General features: G+C 38.2%; 1 protein-coding gene across 1 annotated transcript in view; it reads right to left on the bottom strand.

Annotated features, from left to right (window-relative positions):
* The window catches only part of MALRD1 (MAM and LDL receptor class A domain containing 1), a 465892-nt gene that overhangs the window by 48302 nt on the left and 404325 nt on the right, over positions 1-13265 (bottom strand). The window contains exons 35-36 of the mRNA XM_078851340.1: positions 9769-9894; positions 6669-6735 (exon numbers count right to left, since the gene is read on the bottom strand). Coding sequence (XP_078707466.1) covers positions 6669-6735; positions 9769-9894 — 193 coding nt within the window. The remainder of the gene's footprint in view (positions 1-6668; positions 6736-9768; positions 9895-13265) is intronic.

Here is a 13265-nt window from a genome sequence, read left to right as displayed (position 1 = left end):
TGTAGCTGTGCATTGGGTTCTTCTGTCCTAAGTGCAGGACCCTGCACTTATCCTTATTGAACCTCATCAGATTTCTTTTGGTCCAATCTTCCAATTTGTCTAAGTCCCTCTGTATCAAATCCCTGCCCTCCAGCATATCTACCACTCCTCCCAGTTTAGTATCATCCGCAAATTTGCTGAGAGTGCAATCCACACCATCCTCCAGATCATTTATGAAGATATTGAACAAAACCGGCCCCAGGACCGACCCCTGGGGCACTCCACTTGACAACGGCTGCCAACTAGACATGGAGCCATTGATCACTACCCGTTGAGCCCGACAATCTAGCCAACTTTCTACCCACCTTATAGTGCATTCATCCAGCCCATACTTCTTTAACTTGCTGACAAGAATACTGTGGGAGACCATGTCAAAAGCTTTGCTAAAGTCAAGAAACAATACATCCACTGCTTTCCCTTCATCCACAGAACCAGTAATCTCATCATAGAAGGCGATTAGATTAGTCAGGCATGACCTTCCCTTGGTGAATCCATGCTGACTGTTCCTGATCACTTTCCTCTCATGTAAGTGCTTCAGGATTGATTCTTTGAGGACCTGCTCCATGATTTTTCTGGGGACTGAGGTGAGGCTGACTGGCCTGTAGTTCCCAGGATCCTCCTTCTTCCCTTTTTTAAAGATGGGCACTACATTAGCCTTTTTCCAGTCATCTGGGACTTCCTCCGTTCGCCACGAGTTTTCAAAGATAATGGCCAATGGCTCTGCAATCACAGCCGCCAATTCCTTTAGCACTCTCGGATGCAACTTGTCCAGCCCCAGGGACTTGTGCACGTCCAGCTTTTCTAAATAGTCCCTAACCACCTCTTTCTCCTCTAACTCACTCACTTCGCTCTATGAAACTGCTCCACCAAAGTCTCCATTGACATACTCAAGACTAAATCTCAAGGCCTAAACTCCATCCTTATCCTCTTTAATATTCCAACAACCTTTGACACTTAGACTCACCTCCTCCTCCTTAACATTCTGTGCCACCTCAGGTTTCATAACACTATCTCTGCTTGGTTCTTTCCCCCATCTCTCTGACCACTCATTCAGCAACCCCTTCTCTCCTCTCCTCTTCTTCATTCATGCTTACATGTCCCTCAGGATTACATCAAGCCCTCTTTTCTATCTATAACTTATTCTTGGGTAACCTCATCCATTTGCATGGGTTCAAGTATCACCTGCACACCACTGATGCTCAAATCTACTTATCAACACCAGACTTATCACCTGCTACACTGAACTCCTTATCATGGCTAAAACAAAGCACACATTCCTTGAAATGCTTTCTCAGCAGCATGCATGATGACCAAACAGTTCCTTTGCTTTCAGTTTTTAAAATCAGCCTCTGCTCTTACCTTCTACCACCCTCACGCCAAGATCCAAAAAGACAATACCTGTAATATAGCTGTTATACCACTTCCCATGTGCAAATTCAGAATCACAAACACATATATGTGCCTACACATAGACAAACATATTCACATAAATGCAGGCCATAACCTGCAACTTGTGTACTCATTTCCACCTGTGCAAAGAGGACAAAACAAATCAGAATGTAGCATTTTACACCAATTTGTGCAGGTGTAAGTGACTACACAAAGTGAAAGGCAGTGGAGAATCAACACCACAGGCTCCTCCCCAAACATTCATGCACAAACTCTATGAATGTTTCCACATAAGTGAATATGAATGGGGGCAAACATAGTCAGCCCAAATTGCAATTTATTTCCTCCTCCTTCAAACTTAAATAAAGTGGAATTTCTTGCTTCCATATTAAAAGAAAGCAAGTTTCAAATGACCGATTTTATTGCCAAAAAAAACTAGGTACTGAAACTGAGGAAAGAAGCAAAATTTTCTGATTAAATATGGCAAACTGTAGAACATTCCAGTATTTGATATAGTTGTAGCTAGATCAAAACAAACAGCACACATCTTGGATTGTCTATCAGGCCAATAATGCTTGTGAAGGGAAGTGGGTCTCCTGTACTGACAGCTTTTCTTGAAAACATTATGTGAAAAAGCAGTGGAAATATATAGTTTGTGTATCTAAGTAAATCCCATGAAAGTGTCCAATGACAAAGTGAAATTATTTTTTAAAATGTAATTTATCAGAAATCTGCTGGGAGAAACTTATGTTCCTGATTCCTTATTTGCTTAGTTATAAGGCCCCCTGCTCTAAAGTAAGCACCTATCAACTGACTGACAACTTAGCTTTCAACCTTGGTTTCAAAGAGTTGCAGCTTTTTTCAGAGTAACTCAGGTGAATTCAGCGGGGAAAAAATGAACTAATAATTTGAGTGCAACTCTTAATGTGCCCGTACAAAAAGTTAGTGAGCTGTGCATCAAGTATCACTCTGATGTTACATAGAGATTCCACCTGAACAATGTCTTTCATTAATAAATATACCCATGACACAACAGCTCCCAAACCTTGTCTACTGTTAAAATTAAGTCCAAAATGTTCTAAAATGGCGTTCGTTTACGAGGGCAAAATTTTGTGTCTGCAAATAACTGTGCCTACATTTTTGCATCTCTAATCACTGTGGATGCCAACATGAGTATTCATGCACTGCTACCTGCAGCGCAATTTGCATTTTTCACTCTGACTTTTCCTTAATAGGCCATGTAATATTTATAAGGTGTGGAATTTGTAGAGACAGAAGCAAATGTATTTGCAGTAATTATCAGCAGCAATTTTTCATTTTATTTACTCTAATGAATCTAGTTATGGTTATAAGCATAATATAGTACATGTCATATTTGTTTACATTGAGATTATAATTAATTAAAATAATAATTAAATGATTAAATATTTAAAATGGTATTTTTCATCAAAGGATCTCAAAGTGGTTTACAAAGGTGGGTACAGTAAGTTTTATCCCCATTTTATGGATGTGGACACTGAGGTATAGAGAGATTAAGAGGTTCACATAAAGTCACACACTGAATCATTGGTAGAGCTGGGAATCAAACCTACATCTCCTGGTTCCCACTCTTTTGAACTCTAAACCATAGACAATAATGCTTCTAACAGGTGAGATGCTGCTTTATGTACAACCTAGGCTTGGCTGATTTTTCTGCTACATCCCCACTCTACCATCCTTTCAGCTTGCATTCACTTACACAACATTTATGTCACCCTCAATCTTTGAACCATTGTGTGTAGATACAAGTCAATTTTAGAGAGCCATTCATGTTAGTAACAATTTATTTACGGACTTTTATCTAGTACCAAAAATCCAATGTACTATGGCATCATTTAGAATTGTTTGTGGGCACCTAGGCTTTCTAAGTACAAATTCCTGCCATATTACAGGATTTAGAATTTGAGAGACCAGCTCAAACACTGAGGAAAATGTCTAGCTACTAAAAAGTTCCACTTTCATCTTTTCATGCAATACTGCAAAACACTATTGTGCCACAGGCAATAAACCACTTTGATTGTGGATTAAAACAGATTATTTGGGTCTCTTAAGAGTGATGAGTGAAAATTTGAGGCCAGCTAGCATATCTAAGAAGAAATAGTTAAAAGGCTCTTCTGAATCAACTATAATCCTGTAATCTCAGTTCTCCTCTGTAAAATAAAAAGGAAAAGGCATCTTTCTCATTTCAATCTAGTAAAACAAAATCAAACCCTGATTTCTATATTTTGGATAAGAACTAACATTTTCTGAGACACACAGAACCTCAATTAGTAATCTGTGTATGATGTTTCTTTGACATTCTAATCTCTGTAGCTCAGGTGGCTAGATTGTACATATTCAGTATAATTGAAAAACTGTGTTTAATGAAGATATATTTCTAACACACTTGTTTTACTACAGGGCAGGGGATGTAATTACATTTACTGCTTAACAATAGACTATCCTTACAATTCAGGCACTAATAAAAGTATGCCCTTTGTTCTCTTTATAGTGGGCAGATGTAGCTGATCCTAAATTTGACCTGCTATATATCCAGTGTCTGCTTTAAATAGAGGGAAGATAAAACAGTGAATTGAATATATTATGTGTGAACAGTAGTATGTATTAAATGTGAATGTACAGTACTGTACATTCTGTCTGGCTAATATTAGAGTTAAAACTGTGTATAATCAATTTGGTGAGAAAATATTCTCTTGGCCCCAGCTTTCATTCTGACACTTGCACAGTCTTCTCACCACTATACCATCCCACTTCAGAGCAATATGACCACGCATTTTCAGTCTGAGCCTCTTATTGTTAAGGCAGTGCTTTAGTCACAGGTATTTTTAGTAAAAGTCACAGACAGGTCATGGGCAATGTCATAAATATAAAGGGAAGGGTAACCACCTTTCTGTATACAGAACTATAAAATCCCTCCTGGCCAGAGGCAAAATCCCTTCACCTGTAAAGAATTAAGAAGCTAAGATAACCTCGCTGGCTCCTGACCAAAATGACCAATGAGGAGACAAGATACTTTCAAAGCTGGAGGGGCAGGGGAACAAAGGGTCTGTCTATCTGTGTGATGCTTTTGCTGGGAACAGATCAGGAATGCTCTTCAGAACTCCTGTAAAAAGCTAGTAAGCAGTCTAGCTAGAAATATGTTACATTTTCTTTTGTTTAATGGCTGGTAAAATAGCTGTGCTGAATGGAATGTATATTCCTGTTTTTGTGTCTTTTTGTAACTTAAGGTTTTGCCTAGAGGGATTCTCTATGTTTTGAATCTGATTACCCTGTAAGGTATTTACCATCCTGATTTCACAGAGGTGATTCTTTTACTTTTTCTTTAATTAAAATTCTTCTTTTAAGATCCTGATTGCTTTTTCATTGTTCTTAAGATCCAAGGGTTTGGGTCTGTGTTCACCTGTACAAATTGGTAAGGATTTTTATCAAGCCTTCCCCAGGAAAGGGGGTGTAGGGCTTGGGGGGATATTTTGGGAGGAAGACGTCTCCAAGTGGGCTCTTTCCCTGTTCTTTGTTTAACACGCTTGGTGGTGGCAGCATAGGGTTCAAGGACAAGGCAAAGTTTGTACCTTGAGGAAGTTTTTAACCTAAGCTGGTAAGAATAGGCTTAGGGGGTCTTTCATGCAGGTCCCCACATCTGTACCCTAGAGTTCAGAGTGGGGAAGGAACCTTGACAGGCAGTAAACAAAAATTCATGGCCTGTGACCTGTCCATGACTTTTACTAAAAATACCTGTGACTAAAACTTGGGGGGGGGGTTGCCTGGGTGCCCCATGTGTGCTGGGGCATTGAGTTGCACATCCACTACAGACAGGAACTTAATCAGGTCAAGTAGGAATGCGTGGTGCACTGGAGTGACATTCACACCAAAGCAAGCCCCAGCTCAGGGTTCACATACAAATCGGTGGGAGATCCTCAGGTCAGGTGCAAATAATACAGCTCACCAAAGCTGCAATCCACCACTGCTCTATGTTTAATTGTAAGCCTGGCTGGAGACAACTTTGTCAATATACGCCCTGCAGTGTCATCCGTTCATCAGTTGTATGAACAAAGGGGCCTCTCCCTTAATTTAAGTTATTACTTTTTATGATTTATCAACTAATGAATTTATATTCAGCAACTTGAACGGAATGGCAGGATCCACATCTGCCAACACTGTGCTCCAGACGTCAAACAGATGTTGAAACTTGATCGAGACTTGTGCCTACTACATGACTTTTTTTACCTTGTCTTCCTATTACCCCCTGCATAGGGATTGAAGTACCCATCCTCCACAAATGAACCTTCATACTCCCACCAACCCTTTTGGCTGTGATTATCAAAGGAATGCAGCAACTGTAGTTTGATACTGTAAGTTTGAACAAGTCAAATGGAAGGCAGATTGAGGCTCCTGTGTTCTTGATTCTTCTCTTGCATTCACCCATGACAGAGACTTAGGGAGGGGCACCAAGTAGGTAAAGCCAACCTCAACTTTCACCCTGATTAGAGGGCTTGATTGTTTTTGCCCACTAGTGTAAACAGCCACCCCAAACTCACTCTCCCTTAATACTGTAGAGATCTTAATCTATCTGTTCATAGTCTATTTGGCTAGTTGGTGGTCCAGCCTGTGCTGAAAATACAGAAAATCACTGCTCGTGACAAATAAAAAGCAATTGCTTTTCAGAAGCTGGAAGGGCATTCACAATTGCTCCCCTGGTTTGCACTGCAACATTCCTAAATGCATTTAACCCCCTTTTTTTTTACATAAGTGGAAAAGCAACAGGTGAAATATGTACAATAAATAATGTTATGCCAGAGATACATCACAAATTAATGAAGAGCTGGGAACATGGCCTGCTGTGAATCTTCCTTGAGATGCACAATATGTCTGTTGTAAACAAGGCATTATTTTTCATAACCATATGTTCTTTTAAATGTTGATGTGGAATATGAGATGGAGGAAACGTTAGGTGTTGAAAAAACAGGCCATCCTAACTACAGGACAGATGAAAGTCATGGAAAATTCTGCTTGTTCGCTAATATTCTTCTCAAAACATCCTCATTATTTGTTGGTCTCTTATTCACTCAGCTACTGTAAATGAGAATAGTGCAAACTCATGCACTGCAAATTTACTCTTCAGAAACACATTTCCATTGACTGTCATTTCTAATTGTAGGGAACAAAAGAAACTCTTCTCAAAAGAATAAGAGAATGAACCTTACCGGCATAAAGGAACAGCATCTTTGATGATACAAGTTCCTCCGTTTTTGCAATATCCTTCTGGACAATCTAGGAAAACGTAAGTAAACAAAGGTAACTAGATTAAGGAAGATGTAATAGACATCAGTCCATTCCTCCTGCCAATGCAAGATTTCTTTACCTACATCAGATCTTCTACAATTTGATTTTCGGAGGTGCTGAATACTCACAGCTCTCATTTAGTATATCTGGTGTTTTGGGTGCTGAGCATTTTTGAAGACCAGCACTGTAGGTCCCGATTCAGTAACACACTTGGTCACATGCCTATCCTAAGCATATTAGTATCTCCACCGAAGTCAATAGCACTACTTGTGCTTAAAGTAATTCCTGTGCTTTGCTGGGTCCAGGCCCTGGTGATTTCTCAGGTCAAATTTTACATGACTCTCATAGTGGGGCTTTTGTCATTCATTGAAACCTTTAGATATTACAATATGAAGATTCCCAACACTATACAATAGAGCAGTGGTTCTTAACCTAGGGTGCACGCACCCCGTGGGGGTGCAAGATGCCCTTTCTGGACATGTGAGACATGCCAGATTTTTTTAGAAGGTAAATCATCGAAAACACAAATTAAGCACAGGCACGTAAGTACAACTACTTTGTTTCATAAAACCTATGTATTTATTAACATTATATATTTTTGACGATTACTGTAATACACAAACAAAAACTATATCTAGGTTTAAAGAACTGACCTACTTCAACAATTTTTGATAAGGGGTGTGAGAACATATTTTGAGAACCAAAGGGGTGCAGTAAAGGTTAAGAACCACTGCAATAGAGAAAAGAGTTAGTTTAGAGTGCTGAACTTCCTAGACTGATTTAGTGCCTAGTGCCGATATTCTTATTAATAGTTTAAATGTAAGGATGAGATAAGAACAGATGTTCACCATCTGCTGTGTGACCAGTCTTTTCATTAAAGACTTTTCATAGATATATGTTCATACAGCTTGAGGGAAATCAGTCTTAATAGAATAAGATGTTTAAGAAGAAAGACATGCCAAGCCAAGTGTTGTTATGGACGTTTACCACACCTTGGGTATTTGGTGGGCATGAGATCAACCTAAGTTCACATATATTTTAGCATTTACAGATTTAATTTTAAAAAATATTCATTCACAAAAAAAGCCCCAAATAAACCAAAAACAAAACCCAAAGGTTTTAATAGTAACAAAATAATTTTTACAAATGTTTGTTAGTAGTTCCTTTTAAGAATATCTGTCTTGTTTTATTTACTATTTTATTACCACTGAATAGTCTCCCACATTATAGTTATATAATTACAGCAGGGCGGTACATGCTCCTCTAAACTTTCAAAACAGTCTGTTGGAGTTTATACCCATGGCAATATCTATAGCAGTAAAACAATTTAGGCTGCTATCCTGCAACTCTAGGCACATGCAAAACTTTACTTTAAGTGAGCAGCCTCATGAACTTCAATGGGGCTAGTCTCTGGAGTAAAGTCAAGTATGTGACTAAGTTTTGCAGAATCAGAGCAAAATTATTACTTACTGGTATGCGCAGTGAATTCTGTGGGCCTCCTTATCTGAGTAAAGTTACATGCATGCCCAAGACCCTGATCCTGCAAAGATTTGTACATGAGCTTCACTTTACACATTGTGACTAGTTCCACTGAAATTTGCAGGATTCAGCTCTTAATGACAGAACTTCCATTAACAACAATGGCAGTGGCTCATTGCTTTGAAAATGTATCCCAAAACAACAATGGTCTCCTGAGGTCCCTTCCAACCCTGATATTCTATGATTCTATTAATAGAAAGCAGATGGCATAATCTGAACAATAAGAAAATCATTGGTCAGATAACACAGCTGCAATTTTATGAGACTGAACAAGTTATTATAACCCCCACCATTGTCCTGATCCTGCAATTGGCTGGGCATGGTATGTGGCATGGCTACACTCCAACACCTATGTGGTGCCTTGCCTGGACACAGGGGTCTATTGGTGTTAGAATCAACGGCAGGATTTGGGCCATCTTCCTGGAATGGGGGAAAATGTATGACCAAATTCACTGCTGCATCGAGTCAGATAAAAGAAATAGTATGGGCTGTTTGCTGGAGAAAAATAAAAGAAAAAATATCAGATTAGTTATTCCATTCAGATACCGGAATTTCCAGCAAGATAGTGTGGGAAGCAAATTATTTAAAAGATATGCCACCTGAAAAGCAGTAGAAGGTCTTTTTTACCTCTATTCACATTTACTGCTTTATGTTTACCATCTCACAATCCTCTACATTTAACTGAATATTGAATATACTCCCTTGCATTTATAACATTCACTCAAAACATTAAAAAATTACCAAGGATAGATGACAACATCTATTTACCAAGCATTTTATATTAACTGTGAATTTTTCATGGTAAAATATTACTCTTTCATATAATAAAACATAATATAACCTATATTTCTGGTCTAATTCTTTTTCAGTTGCTCCCCCAGAAGTCAGTAAATGCTTCGTATTAACATCTGGGCACAGAATATAGCTTTATGGATGCCTTGTGAGTTAAACACTTTGTATAATATAACAAAATGTGTGTTCTAAAGATGATTTTCATTAGATATACTGCATTTCCTATTTTTATCCATTATTTTTCTGTTGTACTAAAAATATTAGGCTTTGCAATATTTTTATTATGCTAAGATGCATTCTCTATTTCCTGTGTTAGGCCCCAGTCCTGCACATGCATTGTGCTTAACTTTGAGCACATTAGAAATCCCAGTGAGCTCCAAATGTTCAATTCACTTTACTGGGACTACTTGCATAATTAAAATTAAGCCTATATGTTTTCAGGATAGAGGTTTTACTGCCATTCAATATATATACCAAGAAATATCCCCACTTCAAACAGTCACCATGTTTTCAATTTTTCCCCCCACTCTTCTCTCTATACAAATAACATGATGTTTCAAATTCATCCCTCATGTAATCTGACTGAACTTCAGCAGGATGATTCAGTCAATATTGTGCACCATTTGCAGGTTAAATAAAAAAACTCTATATATTTCTATTGAAATGATATTTTGATGTGAAACCGACTACCTGAACAGCTGGATTCATCAAGACTGAAATCAAAGCAGTCTGCAATACCATCACAGCGCTTGGAGACTGGAATACATGTATTAGTTGATGCACACAACAAAGAACCATTGAAGCAGTCCTTTGTGGCTGGAACAAAGTAATAAGATGACACGGTCAGACACATTTCCTTTATTCATTGATAAAACACTACTGGAAAACTATAGCAGCTTATTTGTGTCAGAGTACATAAATCTGGATCGGCATTTCCATTATAAACTTCCATTTCAGAGGTGTACAACTTAGACATTAAAAAAGACAGCTTAGGTTGCTGAATCAAGCTTTTACCATGTTCAAATCCTGGGAAGGGGTGTTTATATTTGATATGTTGTTGGTAGAATAAGGTGCAATGCTTAATGACAATCCACAATCAGACATCAGAAAAGATAATCAACTCGCCTAGATAACTCAGTTATAAAGATAACTGAATTAATTCTTAAACATAGAACAGAAAATTTCTGTAAATGTATCCCATTTTGTTTCTAGAAGCTAAACACTATATATGGACGTAACAAAAGGGGAGTAAGGCTAAATTAAAAATCTAAACCTACAGGCATTTGTCATGTTGTAGCATTCAGTTATATTCTCTAAACTCATCTAAAGGAATTATAGAGGGGAAATCTTGACAGAATCACATAAGCCTCCAGGTAATTCATTATGGCATCACTGATTCTATAAGATGTACCCAGTGGTTCTGCATTCTGTCCAAGAATCTAACAGCATTTTGTCACTTTGAGAAATATTCCAGCTAATGAAATGTTCTGTGGTACTGTCCCTGAGCCATTATTTCTGAACATCTTGGTTTAAGGGACTGTGAGCTAAATTCTTCTCTCCATTATGCTTGCGTAAACCAGGAGTAACACTCTGTTTTCACTTGAGTTAGACATATCACCAGTGTAACTGAGCAGAATTTGGCCCAGATTTTAGATTTATAACAAGCATGAGAGAATTTAGGAATATTTTAAGTACTCTAAATGACTGGATTACACCGAGCCAAAAGAAAACGCTGAATATAAAATACTGCACTTCAACCTTGCAATACGAATATTACATCAGATCCTGCCAACTCTTGCTAATGAAGGCATTCTCTCAGATGACAAGTAGACTCCTAGGACTAAAGGTTCACAGGATCAGACCCATAAATCTTACACACTGCCAATTTACCAAGGACTATAAATATATCTGAAATTACTAGTCACTTTAGGAAATATTGGCTAGTTTTCCTCCTTTTGCATACATCATAGGGATCAGGTTTCAGAGTAGCAGCCGTGTTAGTCTGTATTCGCAAAAAGAAAAGGAGTACTTGTGGCACCTTAGAGACTAACAAATTTATTTCAGCATAAGCTTTCGTGAGCTACAGCTCACTTCATCGATGCATTCAGTGGAAAATACTTGTAGCTTGTGTCATTTGCACACAAATACAAGTTTGTGCATATAACTGCAGTAAGCAATAAATGCATCCAAAATCAGGGGTGAAATTGCATACAGCCCTGAGAATTTGATATTTAAAAACTCAAGTCTTTAACCTCAGCAATTTCACTTATATCTCTTAGACCTTTTGTATGATTTTTCTTACCCACCTCTTTTAAAGAAGCTCCATGTAAGGATACATGTAGTATTGCTTATGTTGTTTAATGTACACCATGATAAACATAGGAATTCTGTACCTGGGCTACATTTAAGTTGTGCTCAGCTCAGCTTGTGTTGCGGAGACAAATGTGGCATAGAGCCACTTCTACTTTCCCCAGTCTTGGGACTGGCTCTCCGCTAGACTGATACCATAGGGTAAAATAGAGAAATCTCTGGGCTGCTTCTCTGCTTTGTGCTGGCTGTCATTAGTCCCAAGGACTGTTTAAGTAGCTAGCGATTGTTGGGGCATGGAGATGCCCTGAACATGCCCTTTTCTCCCCAGTTTACCACTTCTCCACCCCCTACCCCTGTACTGGGGAGGGCGGTGAAGAAGTTGCTTGAGTGGCTCTGCACCACCCTAACATTCCCCTTCCAGAGGTTGGATCTCCTTCATGACTGCATTGCACCACTGCAGTGGGTGTTAAGAAAGGGAATATGGCTGAGCTATCAATGCAGCAGTAACTAACTTTTAGAATTTTCTGACTTTTTAACATTGATATTTCTACTTTAATATTACATTAATGCTTTGGATTCAGTCAATACACTCGGTCATTCACACAGCTACAATGGACTCCAGCAGAGTTATAATTAAATGTCATGAGAGACCACCATGTGTTTTAAGGATGCGGATGCCAAATGCAGGGATTAAAATGGGAGCAAATGGGTACAAATACTCAGGTTTGCATCCATAATTCATTCCGTAAGTGCAAATTAAGTGTGTAAAAAGAAAAGAAAGAAAGAAACTTTTTGAAAATGTATGATTTTAACATTTGTCATGTCTTTGGAAGTTCATAGGTGCACACCACAGATCCATTTTATTGCACTGTAGCGAAATGAGAAATCATTTCTTATTCATTGCTGTTAGCAGTTAAGTCAGATTCTACTGGGAGGCATGTGGAAAGTAATGCATACACCCCTTGGGTCTTTATGTTTATTTTATACCCTTTCCATTTTAGATCATGCAATTTACAAAAAAAAAAAAAAAGCTGGTGAGATAAAGAGCCCTTTCCTAACATTAGGAATGACAGAAGGGCTAGCTAAGCAGAGCATTTATAAAGGCAGCATAACTTGAAGCTTCTGTTGTAAAGAGCAGCAAGAAATAAAATCCACCACGTTAATAGATATAATACAACATTAACATGACACTGCACAAGCAAACTGTTCAGTGACCGATGCAGGAAATTTCTTTCTACATAAATCTTTAAATCATACATGGCAACATTTTTGTGGTGGTGATGGTGGTTGTAGTAGAGATGTGACTAATGCATTTGTGTTTGTTTCTCTTTGCTGTGGCCTCTTTCAGGATTTATACTTTATCTCTAAAGAACACATTTTGCCAACCTGTCTTCATCCTGGCAGATGATGCTATCACTTGATACAATCTGGGACTGAAACAGGATGAACATTTTGTGGCTTTCTGTTCATCCAGGTAAATGAAATTGTGAAGGGAAATAGTACATGTGAAATGAGAGGAGAATAGGGCCTGATCCAAAGCCTACTGAAGTTGATGGGAGTCTTTCCATTGACTTCAATGCTTTGGGTGAAGCCTTTCAAAAAGAGTAGCAAAGAAATTTCATTTAAAAGGACAGAACTATGGTTGCTCTTTGGAAGGAGCTGATAAAAGAGAATTAAATGGACAGTGAGGGGAGCAGAAAAAATGTTTACTATTTTGTTAAAAATGATCTAACCTAAAGAATGACTCTGGTAGTCATCAAAGCTTAACTGCACTCTGCTATGTTCATTTATGCTGAGGAAAACAAATTCAAATTCAGAAAAATCACAAAGATCTTCTAAGAAAACATCATCTGACCTGTGTTATTACATTACATACA

Source organism: Lepidochelys kempii, chromosome 2, assembly GCF_965140285.1.
Source record: "Lepidochelys kempii isolate rLepKem1 chromosome 2, rLepKem1.hap1, whole genome shotgun sequence".
In the NCBI taxonomy this organism is placed as follows: Eukaryota; Metazoa; Chordata; order Testudines; family Cheloniidae; genus Lepidochelys; species Lepidochelys kempii.
Note: the sequence above shows the minus strand (reverse complement) of the source record. Positions and strands in the feature narration are given on the sequence as shown.